The 23,199-nt window shown below is 38.0% G+C and overlaps 1 protein-coding gene across 1 annotated transcript; it reads left to right on the top strand.

Moving 5' to 3' along the window:
• Positions 1 to 2,564: 2,564 nt before the first annotated feature.
• Positions 2,565 to 21,981, top strand: LOC140328085 (aminopeptidase NAALADL1-like). Its single transcript, XM_072407416.1, has 19 exons — positions 2,565 to 2,812; positions 4,546 to 4,718; positions 5,513 to 5,634; positions 6,646 to 6,765; positions 7,273 to 7,462; positions 8,552 to 8,645; positions 9,584 to 9,682; positions 11,016 to 11,104; positions 11,900 to 12,019; positions 13,529 to 13,614; positions 14,048 to 14,111; positions 14,794 to 14,861; positions 15,510 to 15,598; positions 16,026 to 16,116; positions 16,911 to 16,992; positions 17,413 to 17,583; positions 18,995 to 19,082; positions 19,893 to 19,985; positions 21,378 to 21,981. The coding sequence occupies exons 1-19, from the start codon at positions 2,622 to 2,624 to the stop codon at positions 21,559 to 21,561; spliced, it is 2,214 nt and encodes a 737-aa protein (XP_072263517.1). The 5' UTR covers positions 2,565 to 2,621; the 3' UTR covers positions 21,562 to 21,981.
• The last annotated feature ends 1,218 nt before the right edge of the window (positions 21,982 to 23,199 follow it).

Below are 23,199 nucleotides of genomic sequence, written 5' to 3'. Positions count from 1 at the left end.
AAATGTATTTGTCTTTGAAAAAAAAAATTCATATTAATGGTCCACAGGATTTAAAAATATGAATTTAGTAGTCCGTGAGGTCCGAAAGGTTGGCGACCCTTTTGAATATTCAGGGACTTCTGATATCACATGCAAGATGGCGACACGAAGTAGCAGTCTCAGATATACCTCTAACCAATTCTGTGGGAATATCCCCAGATTGTAACACAACTCGGTTATCCCGTAGGTCCAGGCTGTGCCCCAGAGTCCAGTGTTCTGATCCCAACTGTACCTCACCAAATCCCACTGGGTGTTTTTGCTTCCAGCCACCCTTGATGGTTATTCTTGGGCACTATTGTTTGTCCTCACGGGGCATTAAGGCTGGGCTGAGGGGTATGTAGAAGAAACAGCTCCCTTGGAGAGCTTTACTAGGAGATGACACAAATAAAGCATAACCTGTAACCTTTACTGTTGATGACTTCACAGCTCATGGTGGGAGATACACTGTAGCCTGTGTTCATTGGTGTTAACTTACCCTTCTGGACAGTACTATAGCCCAACCTCTCTCTTGGATAATTATGTTCCCACCAAACACTACTGGCTGCTATTGACCTCAACCTTCCACTTGGCACTGTTGTACTTTCCAAAACCTCTTGGCACTGTTCTCCGCACTGGTCACTTTTGTTCTCCAAATATCCCCCTTCTGATGATCATTATTCATTTAATGAGTTTTTCCATAAACATCAGCACTCATAATTTTTTTCTTTATATTGTCTACTCGAAGCAGCTTTTCTACTTACTGTTCAGTGGGTATAGGCATTTTGTTTCCTACCACTACACTTGGCAATTTTTTTTTCTTTACATGACCACTAACACTCTTGTTCATCCTCTTGATGACACAGATTTTTCTTCATTCCCAGGGACCACTTCCTCCATGGCACCACCATTCCAGGCCTTTGTACCTCTTCACCGCTGCATCTATACACCATATTGCACATTGTATTGTGTGTTTCTGTCCTAGAGATGGTTACGTCCAAATAGATGTGTGCAGCCACCATACCTTTGCAAAAAAATTAACTCATATACAAGAAAACTGCACCTGAATCGTTTACTGGATCATCAAAAACTTAAAGGTGAGATGTTTAGTTGTGGTGAAGATTAACATTTAAAAGAGTCCAGCATGCATCAGGACTCTTTTTGAGGAGCCAGCTACAGAATTGTCACCAGTGCAGTGCCTGCTTAATATTGGCAGCAGGTTTCCGTGAAAGCATCTGTGCATACAGTGAGTCCAAGATTTTTGGACAACGGCTTTGTGTGGCGAAGGATAGCATAGAAACCACTTCTTTCCAAGAAAATAAAAAACAAGGACAGACCTCCTCCTAACAGTTTGGGACAACTGGAAGATGAAAAGGAAAGGTGAACACTACCATTAGTCCTGTGTTGTGCCAAAAGGGAAGCATCCTGACAGAATCCATGTGTGGGGTTGTTTCTCACCCACGGGAGAAGGCCCACTCACAATTCTGCCGAAGAACACTGCCAAAAGTAAAGAATGCTATGAAAATGTCCTTTAAGAGCAACTTCTCTCAATTGTCAAGGCACAGTTTGGCAATGATCTGTGCTTTTCCACCATAATGGTGCACCATGTCACATAACAAATGAGATAACAAGGTGGCTCAGAGATCATGACGTTAAAATATTGGACCCATGGCCTGGACGCCCCCAGATCCCAATCCCATTGAGAACTTGTACAAAAATCTCAAAAACAGTGGATAAGCAGAAGCTTATAAACTTAGGATCAACTCCAAGCACTGACAAGGCAAACATGGATCACAGTCAGCATTTGGCACGGAAACTGATATTCAGAATGCCAGAGTAAAATACTAACGTTATGAAGAAGGGTTAGCACTATAAATATTGACCGTTTGCATAATTGTGATGTTTTTGCCAATAAAAGCCTTGAAACTGGAATTAAAATCACACTTTGAAAATCCACAATCATGCAGGAGCTATTCCTTCTGCAATATCTTTTCTTACCTGCCTGATCACTGCCCAGTTGTCAAATTTCGCAAAGCTGCATATGCTCAGCACAATTTAGCCATTCCCATTTCAGCTCAGCAAGTTCTGCACTGCAGGTCTACTGTATTCATTAACAGAGAATGGTCCCTGCCTCATAAAGATAGAAGGTGTATGGTCTCAGGACTTTTGGATGTATCCTTAAGCTAGACCTTTACAGGTAATTCCATTACAAATGTATATATAACCCTATGGGAATATTTCTAGTAAATTTAATGGTCAGGAAGACTGGATCTCTTTAAATCAAGAAATAATTTTGAACTTTTATTGATAAATAACCTTATGTTTATGATCTACCATATAATAAAAAATAATTGCCCCTTGAATAAATGTGCCATATATTATTCACTGATTTTACTGTCAATGTGCAAAGGGCATCTTGTTAGAGAAGACGTCCTGTGATTATTTTGATAATTTTTAACCTAACTGCATTGAGGTTCAGGTTAAGAGAAAAAGGCATTCTTATCTTTCCGTTCATCTAGGCTGAGGATTCTTGTTCACAGGGCGAGTATAAAAAGTCATCTCCCTGCCAGATTTAGTCTCTGCCAGGTACCAGGTTGTGCGGCATCATGAATGGGCTGAAGGTGGTGGGAATTGTTCTGGGCGCTGCCGTCATACTGGCCATTGGTCTCCTTATTGGTCATTTTGGAATTCCAAGGGATCCAAAGTGGGTGAAGGAACTCGCTCAGGATCTTGATGAAAAATTTATCAACCAGTTCATGAATGAAGTGGATAATAAAAGGATAGAAGATAATTTGAGGTGAGACCTGCTCTATTTTTATTATCAGGTTTGGATTTGGCAGAGTAGACCGGGTATTTGTCAGCAGCAGATTACCGTTTGTTTTTTTTTTACTATTCACTTTTTTGATTTAGTAATGGTGGTGAGTAAAGTGAAGCTTTAGCTAAAAATGAAAAAAAATTGCAATCAGGCAGGAACTTTATTGCAGAAAAGACAGGTGATGTCCCTTCTGCAATAAAACAAACACACCTGCCTAAACACTCACCTGTCCCTGTTCCATTCTGAACACCGCCATCTTTTTCTTCTCGCATGACTTTCCCGATCTTCAGCCATGTGGATTGTGCAGGCACCACTCAGCACTTTGTTTAGATAATAATGGGTCATAATGGCAAAACCTCTGAGAAGTAAGAAAAGCAATTCTTCATGAAATCTCCAGCACAGATTACCAATCAGCTGTCTTGTGGCTCACAGCAAAGTTACATTGCTTTGGTGTGATCACTAGGTTAGAGAAGACTAAGAGTATGTTTCATCTTGCCTGCAGCAGACTGATGGCATCATCGTAGCCTAAGCAAAATCTGGATCTTTTTCTGATAACAAAAGAAACAAAAATATACTGCTGATGTATGTTGTGATCTGTCAGGAACTGCTACATTTGGTGAAAGGTCCAGGTAAAAGTACTTTTATTACTCAAGGCAATACAAATAATTTTCAGGATTTTTTGTCCCTTCTGTGTCTCATTGGAGAGGTTTGTCTTTATTTTTAGTCATCACAATGGAGTCAAAGAGAGCAATATAAACCTGTGGTCTAACCCTTCACTACTCCACTACTACTTTACTATTCAAATTAAAACGAAAAGTTTTTGAGAAACATTTTAATCACATGTGTACTTAAAAACACTACCATCATTTTTAATATTATTATAGAAATATAAAAAAAAATATATTGCAGTTTGCTAAGTTCAGCAATCAAAATCTGTCTGTTACTAATATATTTATGGTAAAGTTCTCATGTAATGTAAAGTTCTTGTAAAATTGAAGACATTTCACAGCTTTCCAAGCTGCTTCATGATCAGAACTGCTGAAGCAGCTTGGAATGTTGCAAGTCCATTTGAAAGTGACTAACTACTACTAGATATACAATGACCTGGATACGGAACCTTTACAGATTTGTATTAGTAATAGACAGATTTTGATTCCTGAACTTTGCACATTGCAATGGTAAGTTTACATTAATATGATATTTCATAGAAAACTAGAAAGTCAACTTAAAAAGGACTAATTACTACTAGATATACAATGACCTGAATACGGAACCTTTACAGATTTGTATTAGTAATAGACAGATTTTGATTCCTGAACTTTGCAATGGTAAGTTTACATTAATATGATATTTCATAGAAAACTAGAAAGTCAACTTAAAAAGGACTAATTACTACTAGGTGATCAAATTAAAATCTGATTGCTTTCTCTCCACAGTTCTTTAATTAAGGAAGCCAATCCCTATAAAAGAAGAGCTGTGTACTTTTTCAAGGGGCCATATCTTCTACCTCTCTCCTGTCCACAGTGGTGCGCAGGGGGAACCAAGTTATCCTAACTCCCATGTCAATTGTGGAGTCTGATTGAGGCTACAGAACCTGTGTTTGGTCATATTGGCTCAAAAAGTCACTGTAGACCTCCTTCTTTGAAAGCATTTTTTGATGATTAGTAGATATGGGTATGGATTACATTTGGAAGCTTTGGCCTTTGTCTTTACAGAATTCTCTCCAACAAGCCTCATTATGCTACAAGTGCAGGAGATGAAGAGTTGGTGCAGTTGATGTTGTCTCGCTGGAAGGATCCTGAGTTTGGTCTGGATGATGCTAGGGATGAACGATATCATGTGTTCCTCTCCTTTCCAGATGCAGCAAACCCAAACACTGTCAAAGTTTGTAAGTGCATGGGCATTTCTAGCTGTGGGCATCACCCCAGTGTCACAAGGTGTCTTTAATTAAAGCTGAACCAGCTAAATACCCAGTTGAAAACTGAATATTACCAGCCAAGTATTTATATTTCTGTTTAGACATTCCTAAAACCAACACAGCCATGCCAGGCTACACTGCTTAGTTGATGATATGACTTTTCTATATTGTACAACAAGATGAACACCTCTTGACACCTCTAGGAAAAGCTTTTAACTAAGTCTGTGTGCCCTAAAATGCATGTAAACCACCCAGGTCTTACATGCTGTACCCCCAAAATGCTGGGTTTTACTTTTATGGAAACTTTGTTTACATCTCTCATAACCATTCTATGTCCTGAATCTTCCTGTTTCTCATAACTCCTTGTTGGTTACTGACGTCATCCAAAAAAACTTCCAACCAGCAGGGAGAAAAGGAGAAAGGAGGGTGCAAACCATGGGGCAACTGTGAAATATCTGATATTTTAGGGTTCAAGGTGCTCCATAGATTGGCTAAGTATGAGTGGCGGCTGGTGTAGGCATTTGCTTTTTAATCCCAAGAACAATTTACAAGTGACCACAGGTTAACTGAAAAAGATCAGCCTACCAAAATGAAATAGCTATATAGTTTATAGCACATACTAGAGGCTTCATAAATGTTTTTCTATATTTGTCAGGGATTACAAAGATTTTGGTAGATCGCCCATTAAACCTCTCCTGTTTCTAGCCAGACTAGGGTTAATCCTCTTCAATCTCTAAATGAAACTTCCGCTTTGTAATCTACAGTGACCCAAAATGGTAGTAACCCATTTACAGCTGAACTAACAGAGGAAAAGCTCACTGACGACCAGAAGGATCCAGATATTCTTCAGCCTTTTCTGGCTTTTGCTCCTAATGGATCTGTACAGGTAATGAGATTTGGTACTTATTCTGGGGATATTCCTGTGAGTAGCCTAGATCTAGTAATTGTTGCATGGTAGCCATCACACATAAAGTAAAAAGATTAGGTTTGGTTAGAAAAGAAAATCTGGGTTATGGATAAGGAAGCAGCTACCTACCTCCAGATTTGGTTTCCTCTGGCCACTCCATTTCCCCCTCATATCAAAAACATACTGGTAAATTAACTGATTGACCCACCAGGTTATCACTGTGGTAGAGACTAGAGATGGTCAATTAGTTACTTTTTTATGAAAATTGTATGCAAATTGCATAGACTTGAAAATGAGACAATCCAATTCTGCAGCTACAGATTCACATTGGTTCAGTTTGAAGTCCGTGCTATTTGCATGCAAATATCAACTTTTTCCTTTTCATCTTAAAGACAGAGACATTAGATTGTGACTCTTCTGGGACAATGTTATTCTCTAGGGATTCCGGAAAGCCCTTCCTAATAAATATTTAATGCTAACTGGTGTAAGACACATTAGAAAGAAGTGATGTCATCCACACAGCCATACGACCATGTTCTGGCCCAGCAATTGCTTGCTAGAATCAAGCACTATGACATGGACCTCTGTCCATGTCATAGTGCTTGATTCTAGCAAGCAATTGCTGGGCCAGAACATAGTCTATAGGTAATGGTGTCTATAGACACCTATAGTCTATAGACAAGGTGTACCCCTATACCATGAAACATTGGGTATTGTCACCAGATGGAACAATAAGCACTGGTGAGTATCTGATTTTGGGATGTGTGTGTGTGGGGGGGTGGCTTTACAAAAATACATTCACTTTGCACTGAAAAGGCTTGGTGACAGTGCCTCTTTGAAATGTCCTGCATTAAGCAAAGTGAATGTGTCTGGGTTTCTCAGAAACGACATCGTTTTCCTACAGTTTGTATAGCTTTTTTTATAAATTTTTACTTTTATGATTTATTCATTTTATCACTCTGTATACTTTCTTCTGTCTCTGTTCCACAGGGGAAACTTGTCTTTGCCAATGAAGGGAAAGTAAGCGATTTTGAGTACTTGGCTAAACTTATAGACCTAAATGGTACCATCGCCATTGTGCGTTATGGAGGAACTGGTCGAGTAAACAAGGTGAGGTATATTCTGATTAAAGGTATAATCGACAATATAAGAAAAAAGTGAACAATGATTCTGTATATGTTGTTGCCCAGAATGCAGAGCTGCTGTTGTCATCTCACATGGCAGACTTATAGCCTGCCTCTATAATGCCTGGGTATTCTATAGGAGTTGACTGTGGACTAAACGATGGGGAACCTTCAGTTGTTTTGTAATCCTAATGCTTATAATTTGTGCATATAATTCCCCTAGGCTTCAAATAGTATAAACTACCCGTATCTGTATTGCCATGTATCTACAATACTCAAACCTACGCTGGAAAATGACTGGCACCTAAAATTATAAGGCAAAGAATAGTTCTCTATTTTGGACAATTGGGATCCTGGGAGCCTACGATCAGAGATTCTAAACTGAGGAAATTTATTTTGATATTCATTAAAGTCTTCCCTAGTGAAAATAACTAAAAAAGAGTTATACTGTGTGTACGGAATACTTGCTGATATCACCTTGTATGTGTTTTAGGCTATTAATGCTGCCAAATTTGGAGTGATCGGTGTAATAATCTACACTGACCCAAAAGATATAAATGATGGAAAGTCGAATGCTTCAGACACATATCCTAATTCTTGGTATTTGCCACCTTCTGGGGTGGAACGGGGGTCATTCAAAGAGAATTTTGGCGATCAGCTCACCCCATACTATCCAGCTAAAGGTAAAAAGTGAACCTCTAATATGAAACTGAAAATGAAAAGGACATATAACCTTATTTTTTTCATGTAGACAGAAACTGTGATAAAGCCCTCTAGTTATTGCTGTGCTCAGCTCACCCAATATTCTTTTTATTTTGCTTTCCTATCATTCTCTGAATCTACTTGTACCAACTTCGTATTTTTCAGAATCCAGCATATCCTGTTCTGTATAATTGCCCTATCCTGCAGTATTATTATTCCTCATTGTTCCTAATATATTTCTCTCTTACTATTTCCCAATCCTGATTCTAATAATTCTTTTTAACCTGCTTGCTTTTTGTTACCCATACCCTATTGTTTTAGTATTCCCTATACCGTCCTCCATCATGCCCATTTTTTACTCTTTTATTATTTTTCCTTTTCTACATTTTTGTTTTTGGTCTTTCACCCATATTATTCCTTATTTTCCATTCTCATATTATTTCCTATATCCTACTTCTCTTTTCCTTTATATGTCCTGCTTTGTTGTCATCCCTATATTTTGTACTCAGTTATTATCTTTCCCTATGTCTTCCTCCTGATTGTTCCCCAAATCTTATCAATAGATATCTATTATGCCACATATCTTATCCCGTTATCATTGCTTTATTCTACATATTCTCTGTTTTATTATTCTCCATATCCTTTTATCATTACTACTCATATCCTGTTCTCCTAACATTCCACATACTTGTTGTTCCCATGTTAAAGTTTCATACTAGTTATTTAGTACTTATTTTACTATTGAATTGTACTGGAATCCTACCTCACGTAATACAATATCCATTATTCCTATTATAAACCTTGTCCTATTGTCCAGGTGGAAATTATCATGGTTGTTTTCTTGTTGTGTTGTCCTAAATTAAAATATTCTGTGTCCTGCCTATTGTTCTGCATGTCCTGTCCCATTCATTATGATATTCATCATCCCTTTCTTTCTTGTAAAGTTATTTGTATTAGAATCCTACCTGCTTGGACCTCCTTTGTATGATATTCCACTTTGTACATATGGATTTCTACTAACATTTCTTCTGATGTACCAGTCTATTGACTTTGCTTCACTTATTTTGCAGAGTTCACCTATAGAATTCCAGAGTCTGAGATTAAAGGTATTTCCCATATACCAGCACAGCCCATAGGTTTTGCAGATGCCCGACAATTAATATGGTAACGTCTCTTAATTTTAGTTATCAAAATAAATGTAATTTATAAAATAGAAGGATCCAACAGCCTTCTGAAATCTTTATTAACCTTTATCAGTTTTTTTGGCAAAACCAATGTGGCAAGTAGCTGCATGACATTGAAAGCTGACCTAGACTTTTAAAATAATGATGCAGTATACAATGAGAATTCTGTGCACAGCTTATGGCTTGTAGTGTTCCATCTCTCCATTCTATTTTTCCCATGCTTTGCCGTATGATACATACTATGGGACCCTGGGCGAAAATTGAATTGAATTTGCTTGGTATGTCCAACCCACGTAGATTCAGAATTGTAACACATTGCAAGTGATTTAGCCCTTCAGGCCAGCAATAGAATGTGTAGATATCCCAGTAGACTGGTCCGGGGGGTACAGAGAAGAGAGAAAAGTTGTTCTTGGTCACATTGTGCTAAATATTGTTCATGGTTAAACATCCAAGCTTACTCATAGTAGGTGCTGCTCACATATGCCACAGTCTTTGCACCAACAAAATGCACCTTATTTATTGTACCAAATCCTAACTATGTAACATACAATACAACATTGAATGTTTTCAGAATTAAACTTTCCTTTTAGTATGTATGCAATATACTGGTCAAGAATATGTTATTTAAAACATAGTATGCATAATAATGAGGTCATTCCTGGTGTCAGTTGGAAGAAGAATGTCTCATCATTGTGTGACCATGAGGGAAAATATGTCCCATCATTGGTACCAAAAGAATGAAGACTATCTCTAGCAATGATGTTCAGTATTTACTTACCCAAGCAGACACTTCCACAAACTCTTACTGTCCAGATGAAGTTAGTGCAAGATTTATGTACCCCTGGGGTGCCATCAATTCCAACTACATATATTAATTTAATAGGTATCTAATAAAATGATTAATTTGTGTATTTACAGTGAACTAAATGGAGCTCAAGCTCCAGACAACTGGCAAGGAAGTCTTGGTTGTACTTATAACATAGGACCTGGATTCAAGCAAAACAGATTCGATAACAGGTAATGGACAATACATAGAAAGCCTTCTGTTATGTGTTTGATATCAGGTCTGAGAGGGTCACTATGAGGACCTGATTTAATAAAGCTCTCCAAGGCTGGAGAGAATACGCTTTCATCAGTGAAGCAGGGTTATCCAGCAAACCTGGAATGAATCTGGTACAGGATTCAAAACATTTACTAGCAAATAGCAAATGACTTCCATTCCAGGTTTGCTGGATCACCCAGCCTCACTGATGAAAGTGTATTCTCTCCAGCCTTGGGGAGCATTAAGAAATCATGCCCATACAGTGGAAATGATTTATAATAAAAACTATTTTATATGTGTATTTTAAGAAATAGTGCATTCCCAGTATCCTATATGGCCAAAAGCATACAGATATTTATGGCTTTGTAGGACATTCCTCCAAATGACTGCTACAGCATTTATGATGTTTCAGACAATTGTGCCCTGTTAGCCATTTGTAAACAGTTTGGGGAAGATGCCCTGCACCCTATGGACAAAGCCCATTCCATAAAAACAATTAATGAGAAAATGGTTTATTGAATTTCATTAGAGGACCAGGTAGGCAGGACAAAGCCCAAACCACAACCCTACTGAATGTCTGTGGATTGAATAGGAGCACAATTTCCTGTGTCATAATGTCTTTAAATCAGCACCTGACCTCCACAATACTCTATAGGTTTCATTGGCACAACTTCACACAAACACACTACAAATTCTAGTGGAAGGCCTTTTTAGAAGAGTGGAGATTGTTGCAATGGGGGACAAACTCCTTATTAAAGCCAAACAGAAATGTCAATTTATTTGAGTTAGTCCAGTCCAGGTGCATCAAAACAAAAGGTGTGCAATATCTTGCACAGCTATAGTTTGTTTTCTCCACTTGCAGCCAATAACCATAAAAAACCTTGCATTAGAAGGGGCCAATGTGCAAATGCCCAACACACCCCCTGGTCAATCCGATCTCTCCAATAAGCAGTGGGTGTGTGGGATCTCTAAAAAGAGACCACCACTGCCACACAAAGAGTTGGCAAAAGACCTACTTTTCTAATTAGGCTCTGGCTGCTTTCTATAAAAAACCAAGTGTTAGACTTTTTACATCTTTAGTCTCACCAGATCTGGAATTTATTTGGCTGAACTAAAAGTTTGTTTTGGCGTAAATATCTAAATGATTTTAGAACTGGATGTCTAACAAAACCACATATTGCATTTGTGATAGTCGGATAATGTACATTATGTTCTTTTTGCAGGAAGGAGTACATCATTCTGTCTATATGTGCATGAGAATCTGTTCATTTGTATGTTTCAAATAACACTTTGCTTTTCCTTTCCTAGTGATTTTGTTCAGGTTAATGTTTACAACAAACGAATAATAAAACCATCATCGAATGTGATGGGGATTATCAGAGGAGCTGTAGAGCCAGGTGAGTCACCTCCTCCTTGTTATGTTGTAATCATATATACAGATAACATATCTTGCTATCATTATAAGCAATATGTGCATTCATGTACCAACAACTGTTGTGTCAGTGTCATTTAGTGATAATACCTTTCACTGTTGTGATTGGCTAAGGGCAAATGTCATTCTTCATTGACAATATTTGTAGGTTTTTTATGAAAGACCTAGCAATAAATATATATTTTTACATGAAATATTTGTACAAGTTGAAAACTCCTCTGTCAGTTTGGCCTAGATTTGGACGTTTTTTTCTTTGAATGCATGAGGAAGGAATATGATTTACTTTAATGACTGCTGTTTGATATTTGTCCACTAGGGCTACTTGAAGGTCCAAGTAATACCAATATGGAGGAGAACCACTGCTGATCTCCTTCTGAAAACAACGCCTGGCTATGTTTGGTTTCTTGAGTCACGGCTTTTATTAAACATGCATCAAGTGTCAGACTTGGGCCAGAACATCCCTAAACTAATCACCAGATATGGTCAGATTGGTATATTATTATGTTGGGGTTCCATGGCTTCTCCGGAAAAACCATAGTGGACCGAGATCTCTTGTGAATTTGTATGTGTCGGAAGTCTTAATAATATGTGGGGTTGCGTAATTGGTGTGCAATCCTATGGAGAAAGTTCCATTAGCAGTTGGTCATCTGTCTATGACTGCCCTCAAGTTACTTTCCCTTTGTACAACAGTGGGAAATACATGCCTGCTTTTGTGCAGATGTTTCTCCATTTTCATCTTCTTCTTTTTCTGTTTTATTAGACCGGTATGTCTTGTATGGGAACCACAGGGACAGCTGGGTGCATGGAGCCATTGATCCGAGCAGTGGTACTGCGGTAATGCTGGAGATAACGAGAGTTCTGGGCACTAAATTAAAACAAGGTAATGGCAATGTATCTGCAACATACCTGATGTACCTCTTGTCTCTTTAGAGCTTTAAATGTTCTTGCTCTAAATTCATCTTAGATTTAACTACGTATATGCTTGAATGAGGAAACACATTTTCCCTATTCTAGTACATGTTTAGGTACATCTCGAACACACTGCTGCCTTGCCTATTTTAGGCAGGAAAATTAGGCAGCACAACTTAATTGTTTGAAGAAGTTAACAGAACTTTTGTCTTTGCTTCCTTACTTTCACTAACCTTTTGACCTGCTTGAGACCCCTAAGACAAGTCAATACTTATAGGATGTTCCATTTCATACTGAAACTTCTGTATATGAATACTACTATTTTAAATTTTCATAGTTGTACTCTTTCCAAATTTGGATTTTCCTAACTCAGCCCCATTTTAAGTCTCGACCTCCCCTGAGGAAGCCACAGTGGGAATTGCATCGGACCAGAGAAGTCCAAATATTCTTTGATAACTCTATCCATGTTGACAAATATTTTCTTTGGTCACTAGTGCCATCACTTTCCTTCAGGACATTACGTGTAATTGTTCTCTTATTACCTTTAGGTAAATCTTACTATTGTTTGCCAAAAAAGCTCCCGTATGTCTATCTTTTCTTTATTTACTTACTTGGAGTTGGCATTAAATATTTCATTGCAACACTATTGTGGGGAATCTGTAGTATTACCTTTTCTTTAGTAAATCCTGACACTGAACTCTAACTGTATAACTGTCTAACTGAAAACTGATGCTTTTACCACAAATCAAGTTTCTAGCTTCTGCAAGTCCTAAGGAGTCTCATCAGCCCTGCCCAGGTAAACCTCTGTGGACTACAGAACCATCCACCCACAATTTATTAAACACAATACACAAGTGTTGTCACAGACAGAAAATGTGTCAGTGGCAGCATCAGCATTAAACAGGAATTAATGTTCCACTTTTAGGAATACACGGTAAGGCAGGTAAATATTGCAAAAAGAAACAGGTAAAGTCCCTTCTGCAATTATCCCCATTACCTGTCTGATCGCTCTGGGTATCTGGCAAAAAGCTGAGCTGTGCATGCGTAGCATTAGCTTTGTTGGCCAGGATGAACTCCCATGTGCCTGTGAAAGAGTTCTGGTATCCCAGCCGGGCCAATCAAGATGACCAAATGTGTGTTTATATTAGTGGCCTGGCAAGATTTAGTTACAGAAAAAAATCCAAAATCCAAAATTTCAAAATCTTTTGTCATGTTTGGAAATTAATTTCTGCACAATGTACCGGTATATAGCTTCAGAAGTGAATATATATTTATTTGCCCTGATTTGTCAATCTTTAAATCTTTACACTGCTATCTTTTTCCAACTTGGTAAGGGTCTCTGAACTTCCTGTCCCCAATGGCTGTCCATCCCGACTTTTATATAATAAATTTAGTGGCAATAAAAAAACAATTTGCATGATGATCCATTCAATTAACGTAATTGAGATGGGGGAATGTACTTGTGATGGTGTTTTCATAGGAAAGTGGCGTCCGCGAAGATCCATCATTTTTGGAAGTTGGGGTGCAGAAGAATTTGGACTCATTGGCTCAACAGAGTTTGCTGAGGTAAATTTAGCTTTTTTTTAATAGAGTCCCAAGGTGAGGTAAATTTACCAACACTGCAATGTTGCATTTAGATATTAGGAAAGTTTAAAAAAATTCTGTTTTTGTGTTCCAATATGGTGAGGATTAGAGGAAATCTCCCCAAATTTAGAGAAACCCCCTCTATTCCTGATCCGCTGACAGAATTATAAATATTTCCACACAAAAGTGAGCAGCACCTAAAGAGTGAAATAAAAAGATAACAGTTGTTTGAACCCTTCCCATCCTTAGATACACTTTACAATTTGTGTAATATTATTTGACCTTAAGTCAATTTGATGTGGTATACACATATTTATGGCTACATATTTACTTTTCCTAAAATACTTTATTTAAAAAAAAAATGTAATGATATGTATTACATTACTTTGTGACTGTACGTTTCTTTTTCTATTAGGAATACTATAGCAAATTACGAGACAGAACTGTAGCCTACATTAACGTGGATATCTCTGTATTTGGTGAGAAATGGCTTACTAGTAACATAATGATGTCTGTTATATAATCCTCAGATGTTTATATGTTTATTGAGAGGCTATGGCCTCTGCTTCACAAATAAAACTTCAGGGCAAATAAAGTTCATGTATATTGTTTCTTTTATGGGAGAGATAACAGTGACATATCAATTCTAAGGGGAAACAGGGAAAAAGTGAAGATAATGACGGCATTTACTGCAGTCTGGGAATCTCTGCATGAATTAATAAATGCATGGTCTCTAGAGGTTTAATACAACTCCCTGTCTTTGATTGTAAAATAAAAATAAAATACAAAAGTCACCCATAGTTTTTTTCTGACCATACACTAGGAAATCAATATTCAATGACTAACATTTCAAGGGATTAAATGATGAAAACTAAGGTAGAAATATACTAAACATGCTTTGTGCATCAGTTTCCATCCCAATGTTTAAACCTTGATTACTACAAAATTAAGAAATGTGTTTGGAAGCTAATTGGAGTCCATCAAACGACCTTCGAGTTACTGGGTAGTCAAAAAAAAGAGAAGTGTAGTTTTTCATATTCTATTTATTGCTTGCTTGCCCTGATCATTGCAATGTCAGCAAAATTGTCTTCTGTGTTCTAGATGAGAAAAATGAATAGCATTCATTAAAATATATTGTAATGTCACTTTTCTTCTGTTTAGCCAATGCAACTTTGAGGGTCCAAGGAACACCTCCTGCACAAAGTGTCGTCTTCACCGCATCCAAACAGGTAACCCACAGCACCACATAAACCAAAACTTCAATTTTCAATATGGGGGTTCGGACTTCTGTCGGGTTTTAAATGCTGTATTTGCTTCCTCACAGAGAAGTTTGCTCATCTTATTATGTGTTTTCTGATATCTGTCACTTGTACAGCATATGAGATCAAATCTCCAGAGGTTTGAGGTTTAGATCTCCGTCAGAAATGAAATCCTGATAGAAGTTCCAAGCATCCCTGCTATACAAAAAATGTTTTTTGTTTCCTGTGTCTCGGCTGCAGAATTTAGTTAAATTATGTGTGAACATTAGTGGTGTCACATCCAGCAGCCAGTGGGTCACACTTAGGGATTTCATTTCTGTAAAAGGGTGCCAGTGGATAGGGAAGAGTTGTGCCTTCTTGAACACCTTTACTGCTAAAAAAAAAGATAAAAATAGGCAAACTGGGTGTACCAGTGCAAATACTAAAAGAAAGCTTGGATTAAATTGGCCGTACCACATGTCAAGGCTTAGCTTTCCTACTTTGTGTGCATTTCTAAAATAATGCAACATGTCAGAAAGCTTGTATAGACATATCTAAAGTCAGTTTGCTATTTTTTCGTGAAATCACAGAAGATTTAAAGCCACTAAATTTTGAATGTCTTGTATTTTATTTACACAGGTGAAAACTCCATCAAATTCCCTAACAGTGTATGATAACTGGAAGAATCACTCTAATCGCACCAGCCCGCAGTATGGTGTCATTCCTCAGTATGTGCTTTATCTTTACATTAAACTAGCCTTTCTCAAACTTTTTAACATGAGGCAACCCCTAAAATAATTTGTAGATCTTCAGGGAACCCCTTCTATAATTACTGTATCCACAGCTTACAGTATTCTAGAGGTCAGAGGGAAGAATGAGTTTTACTATGCTGGCTGTTGGGAAGAAATGTCACCCTTACAGATAGCCAAAAAGATAATTGGTGTCAGATAAACTCACTTGAGAAACACAAGTTGCTCATTGCTGCCCTGGTAGAGAAAATTTGTAATAAACCATTGGAATGCTCCAGACCCCAAGGGTGCCAAATATTCCCAAAATAACTATGATGATCTCCTATTGGTCACTTCACACTAAATATATATTGCCTGTGTGAGTTAAATCTTGCCATTCTTATATCTGTGCATTTTGTTCTTCTAGAATTGGATCCCTTGGAGTTGGAAGTGATTTTGCTCCCTTTATACACTACCTTGGAATTACATGCATGGACATTGCATACACATATGACAGGGTAAATTCACTTTTATTTAAATGTTTCTTGTTTTGCTGTTTTAGGTTTAAAACTTTAGATTCAACATCAGTACATTTCACCAAAGAGTAGAAACCAGTAGAGTGACTGCTTAGTGACTCATTAGGTTGTAACAATGGGATAAGAATTGTAGGTAGGGAGCCTATAACTTTTACCATTTTTTTTCATTTTTCCTTTCTTCATCAACATTCTGTTTTATTTTATTAAATTGTTCAGATGCAGTTAAGGCATTAATGGGTCTCTGTGCTTTTCTTCTATGGATGGAGGAGTTAGGAAGGTGCTTCCTGAAAACATCACAGCACCAACCCTCATGGCTCTTCATAGGAGCTTTCACACCTTGTTCAAGCAGTGATCTGGTTTTGGGAAGCATTATGCAAATCAAAACACTTTGCTAGGTGGATGTCAGTCTGAAAGAGTAGACAAACTGTATTGTGACCTCTCCAGAGGAATCTCCAACATTTGATGCTTAGTCTCCATGATTAAAAGAACTAAAATACAATGAATGAAAGGGGCAGGTCAGAGAAAATCAGGCTGTAGAGGAAATGGCTACAGGATGCCAGATGTCCTTTAGCCACAAAGGCAGGCTTTGTTTGATTGCTGCAGCTTCTAATGCAAACTATAAAAAGATCACAGTGTGCATTGAAACCATAATATGTTATTTCAGTTCAGGTAAAGCTGTACTTCACCTTTGTTCCAATTCCTGTATTTGCTCACAAGTTCATGTCACTGTTCAATAATTCAGAATCTAATTTTGTTTCTTTCTTCCAAACCCACAGAGAGTGACATCAGCCCGGATATACCCCGCTTACCATACAGCCTTTGACACGTTTAATTATACTGCTAAATATATAGATCCAGGTAAAAGATGATTGTATGTACAGTATATTGTAAAGTCCCGGCACAGTTCACCATGCTGTACATACCTAATATTACAACCAGACACCAGCTGATTACTTACTGACTCTCATTTATCAACTTCTCTGATTTCAAAACTGTTCTGCTTCATAGAAGAATAAAGTTTAAATCACTACAATAATGGCTCATCTGTATGGGGCTTTAGTCTTACCAGTTATGTTTGTCCAAGTCCTGCTATTACCCAGACTTCAGGGATTCTTGTCTTAGTTTTTCTGCCCTGTGATACATTCTTTGGTGGAGAATCAATCACTGCCCTGGTGAATATCACATTCACTGCTTTATAAATAGCCCCTTTGGAGCATATGTCCATGTAGGTCAGGTTGAAGCTAAAAGTATCAACTTGTGTTCCTCCATGTTTTTTAGGTTTTTTCAGCCATCAGACGGTGGCACGCACAGCTGGGAATGTTCTTCTAAGGCTCTCGGACAGTCTCATCCTGCCACTGGGGGTGAAAGACTACGTGGAAACCCTGGAGGGTTACTACAGCCGGGCAGAGAGCTTCCAGACCAACCTCAGCAAGTACAATATCTCACTGGGTAAGTGGGCAAAGTACTGGTGCCAGAATAAAACATTATTATACTCTTTGTAGAAGGTATTGCATTACTCAGTGTAGTGGTAGATGTGTGGGATCATTGTTTCGGGATCTGTATTGGTAAAACCATCATCATCCAAAGAGATATTTGCAACTCAACAAATATACACTGTATACGCTGTGTGTTATAGATAAGCAGCCAAAACTCTTTTATATATTTGGGAAGGGTAGGGAAGGCTTGGAACCTGTGCCAGAAGTTTATTGCTGTCATTGCCACTGGTGGGAAGATTTTCCCTCACTTGTCCTGATGACCAAGAAGTAGGAGCAATGCTATCCAGGTGGACTGTGGTCACAAAGACAGAAATGCTTGCAAAACTCTTTGAAGGGAGAACAGAGAGAAGTACAAACCTGCTGTAAAAATGGGGAGCTGTTTCCTAACTGGATATTCTAAATGATGGGCCATGGTAAGGTCCTCAGGAACAAAGACATTGTAATGTATGGGTAACCCAATGCCAGAACTATTTAGATAGTCCAGGTTTAACTTATTAGTCACAACTTCCATGTAAAGGCCAAGGTTTTGAAGAGTCTAGACCAGTGGTGTCCAAATCAACAACACACAGGCCAGGTTTTTTATAAATACGGAAATTTGAAGATCCTTTGTATTTATATATCACCTACCGCTAACTGTCCCTCAAAGGGGCTCCCAATTTAATGTGTCTACCATAGTCATATGTCTTTCCCACAGTCTAAGGACAGTTTTTGAGGGAAACCAAATAACCTAACTGCATGTTTTTGGGATGTGGGAGGAAACCAGAGTACCCAAAGGAAATCCATGCAAACATGGGTAGAACATACAAACTCCATGCAGATATGGTCCTGGCTGAGATATGAACCTGGGACCCAGCACTGCAAGGGCCAGAGTACTAACCACTGAACCACCATGCTGCTTTAGAGTTCATATATTTCTCATTTACTACTGTATGTTAAAAAAAAAATGATAGAAGAAAATAAATCTAACACTGGATTCTAATTATTATCCAGACTCCCCAGTACAATACTCCAATGCCCTGATAGTGGAGGTATGGCAGGTGCAACTCCTAAAATTCATAGGCTTTTACATGTTTTTTTGGCTATAAACATTTTCTAGTTTTTGGAGCAATAAAAACTCAAATTATATAAAGAATAAAGAGACTCACTCAAATTGATATAAAGAAAACAAATGTAAAATGCTGTAAATTATTTGGTACAAAACACAGACACAAATTACTGACAACCTGGTGATATTGAAGGCGAATTACAAATATTAAAACATTTTCTAGCACTCATGAAAAGTTCTGCAACAAAGTTGTACTTCCTAATATGGTCTAAATGATAAAACTCAGCAGCTGTTCTAAACAGATAACTTTGTATCACAGAACCACTGAAGACGGAGATTAACAGATACAAGAGGGCTGCTGAAGATCTGGAAGAAAAGATTAAGAATTTGAAGAAGTCAGATAAGAGGTGTGTATACGATAAGTATCTAGCAGACTGTGCTCATGGAAAATGATCCATGTGACCTTTTTTAATAAATACAGGAGAGATGGTTCTTTGTGTGGGTTCCAAAGCTTCATAAATAAAAAGTGATAAATGAGTATGCCGCGCTTTACAAAGTCTATTGTCATATCACTAACTGTCTCTCAAAGGAGCTCACAATCTAATGTCCCTACCATAGTCATATGTCATTACCTTAGTCTAAGGTCCATTTAGAGAGGAAGCCAATTAACCTTGCTATTATAATTAGTGAAGGATACATGTTCCTGTAGTGTAAGGAGTATACTGAATGAAGGAGAAATCAGAGAGATGAGCTCATCATCCTTCTACTTCCATTTTTCTTTTCATTCACAGGTTGGGGGAGGGAAGGATACCTGTAAGAAAAGGTGAAACTGCAGCATAGAAATTTTAGATTTCCTCCGCTGCTAGACAGGACTGTGCCGCGTGGGTTTTTGTATAAATCTCAGGAATGTAAAACAACTATCATATATGCATTTCAATACTGACAACTCCGCATCACATGTAGGTGTTACAATGGGGGAAGTGGGGTCAGAAAGGCAAATACAGGCAGATAAAACTTCAGCTTCAGGTTTTACCTTTACTTTGTTAAATTCCAAATATTCCATATTTGAATTAGCCACTTCACTTTTCTCACATTTTTATGAGCGGCAAATTTTTGGCAGATTGTGTGAATAGGCTTGCATAAAAAAATGGGAAGACTACATGTATCAATGAATTTTAGTTTTTAAAGAATAAAAAGAAATCTACTGTTACTTTCAGCCCTTACAACATTCGAAGGATAAATGACCAACTTATGCTCCTGGAGCGAGCTTTTATTAATCACCTGGCTTTCCCAGACAAGTTGTATTTCAGGTATGTTATTTTGTAATGAACTGTACCCTTAATAAACCTATTATCATAAAACTACTAATTGTAATATAAGGTCTTGTCTGATTGGCTACAAATTAGACTGTAAGGCTATGTACACATGTGCAATATTTGTCGTTGTAAAGGATCTTTCACTATCCTTTCCAGTGCCAAACAACTGCACGATGCATGAACGAGTGCTGTTCATACATCACCATTCTGCTCCATGGAGAGGGGAGGGGAGAGAACGAGGGGATAGAACTCTATCCCCTTCACTTGCATTATGATCATTCATTGCCCATGGATTCGCCAAGACGATCAACCGGGCAATGGACAACGGGCACTGTACACATGCCAGATTCTCGTCCGATATCAGCCCTGAGATGATTAGGATGAGAACTATTGCACGTGTGTACCTAGCCTAATAGTCTAAACCAAACAAATCTACACCCACCACCACCTCACTGTCCAATGAAAACTGAATGACTAGTAAGAATGTTGTTATTGGATAGGTGTAATTGGTGCTTAGCCCTAAGGACAAGGACCTTATCTTTTTCCCCCATATTCATAATTACAGGGACTGTTTTAGCAGGATAGAAGGATGGGGTCCTAGGTAAATAAATACTGGAGTACCATAACAATGCACAGCATTTGAGCTCCCTGCACCCCCTATCACCTGGGGCCCTGGAAAAGAAACAGGGCGTGGGTCAGCTTACCTGCTCCCCCAAAACTGTCCCTGCATACTTTTATTATTATACAGTATTTATATAGCACCATCATATTACACAGCGATGTACAAAGTTGATAGTCACGTCACTAACTGTCCCTCAAAGGAGCTTACAATCCAATGTCCCTACCATAGTCATATGTCATTATTGTGTTCTAAGGTCAATTTTTTGGGAGGAAGCCAATTAACGTCACTACATGTTTTTGGGATGCAGAGGAAACCCATTCAGACATGGGGAGGACCTACAAACTCCATGCAGATAATGTCCTGGCTGGGAATCAAACCTGGGATCCAGTGCTGCAAAGGCCAGTGTGCTAACCACTGAGCCACCGTGCCACCTGTGAAAATGTGATGGCTTCAGCACTCCAGATCCTATGAGACTAGCATTAGAGGCATCAGTGACTTAGATGATCTTACACTGTAGATATACAACAATAGGGCTACAAAACAGGAAGTGTGCTGCTGTTATTCAAAAGTAGACTTTTCTTTGCATTACTTATGCATAATTTATTATACCCTATATTCCGTAACCAAAAGCAGTTTTCTATACTTTCAGTACAAATCTGTTTTATGCACCAAAGACGTCTTATTACTTCATCTGCCATGTTTTAAGAAATGTATAATCTGGTTAACCCATATGTTCACACTTTTCTCTTGTGCGTCCGGTATAGCCATGTGCTCTGGGCCTCCCGGTCCTCCAGTGTGGCTACTTTCCCGGGTCTTGCAGATGCTTATCAGACAGCAGTGGAGAGCAATCTAAAACAACACTGGGATCTCGTCCATCACCATTTGACCATCGCTATTCAGGCTGTGAGCAATGCAGCATCAACCTTGGAGGATGTCACCAAAATATAAAGCCGACCCCAAAACAAATGCAAAGTTTTCATTCCTGGCAGACTCCTCAGTGTTCAGGATTTATTTCATTACATTTTTTTTATCCAAAAACATTTTAGCACCACAGTGGTCACCAAACAAGGCCACCGACACAAAAATTATAATATTACACCAACGCTCCATTCAGGCTTCATAGCACAAAGTAATACAATGGTAAAATCAGGAATGCCAATAGTGAAGTCCAGCGCAGATTCCAAACAATAAGAAACACTTTGTAAGCTGCAGCACAACTTGCAATCAAAGTTTTCAAAATCTATAGGCTTCACTTGGCTGGTGTGATATCCACACATTGTTAAAAAAGCAATGTTATGGAATGCTGTATTTTGTGTTTTCTTTTGAACATTGTATAAAAAAAATACAATAAAACTTCCAATCACTGCATTATTTATGGGTTTTATTAATAAAGAAGAAACAATATTTGCATCCATCTCCTTTATGCATCTTTGCACTACACTTACTTTTGTTCATAAAAAATGGGCCACAGTGTATAGCTGGCATGGCTCCATGAATCCCCCTTAAATTTGGTTCTGTTGCTCCACCTTGGCTTCTGTGGATCCCCAAGCTGGCACAGCCTAAAGCAGAATTGTATAGCAGTGCATAGCTTTAAAAATGTCCATTGTTTCTTTTTTTAGCAGCTCTAGCCCCAGGCCACCCATCAAGTTAGTTCCTTTTAGTTTTTTTAATGTAGTACCAGAGTCAGCCTAAAGTACCAGCAACTAAAGTGGCAAATTAAATGGAGAGACCAACAACTTAAAAGCTCATTCTAGCTAACACTTTTTGTTTCCTCTTCTGGGGAAACTTGAAATGAGTAAATTATATTTAAATTTGATTTCTATGTCCCATTTGGGGAAAAAATAGGAGTGCCTGCTCTTTTAACACTTTTGCCATGTTTTTCGTTAATCTTAAAATCAATTTTCCTAAAACTGCTGTAAATGATTTCAAGCTGGCATCAGCATCACATACTGTAAAGTGTTTATAGAGAATTACCAGTTAGGGAGCCATTTTAGGCGTCTAAAAAATTATAAGCTATGACACCCATTACATGAAAGAGAAGCATTTAGCAATTCATATTAGTCTAAACTAAGACATTATTTCATTTTACAAAATAACATTTGGGTGTGTAAAAAATACCAAATGCATGTAAATATTGAGTATATATAGTAAATATTGTGTATTGATCAATACAGTATAGGTGCTGTAGGGATGTTTCTTTAGGTGCAGGTCCATTATGGCTTACATGAGTTTTACAGGAGGTCCTTAGTTCTCCTGATACAATTTTAGGATAGAATAAAGGACATCTAAAAATAAAAAATGGATTACTATTAAGGGCAGCACTGGAAGAAAGGTGGGTACTGCAGGATTGGTGAAATATTCAGAACAAAAAAGAACCCAGAGTTTGGCTTTGAAGATTATAGAGGACACCATCAGAATAACAATTTAAGTCATGGAATTGGTGGAGAAAAGAAGAAGAGGAGAAAATGGGTATAAGAGGAAGAGGAAGAAAAAGATGAGTAAAATAAAGTATAGAGCAGGGGTGTCAAACTCAAATATACAGAGGGACAAAATTAAAAACTTAGATTTAGATTAGGTTGCCGGCCA

The sequence above is a fragment of the Pyxicephalus adspersus genome, chromosome 4 (genome assembly GCF_032062135.1).
Source record: "Pyxicephalus adspersus chromosome 4, UCB_Pads_2.0, whole genome shotgun sequence".
Classification (NCBI taxonomy): Eukaryota; Metazoa; Chordata; class Amphibia; order Anura; family Pyxicephalidae; genus Pyxicephalus; species Pyxicephalus adspersus.
The sequence above is the reverse complement of the archived record's forward strand: the minus strand, read 5'-3'. Positions and strand labels throughout refer to the sequence as shown.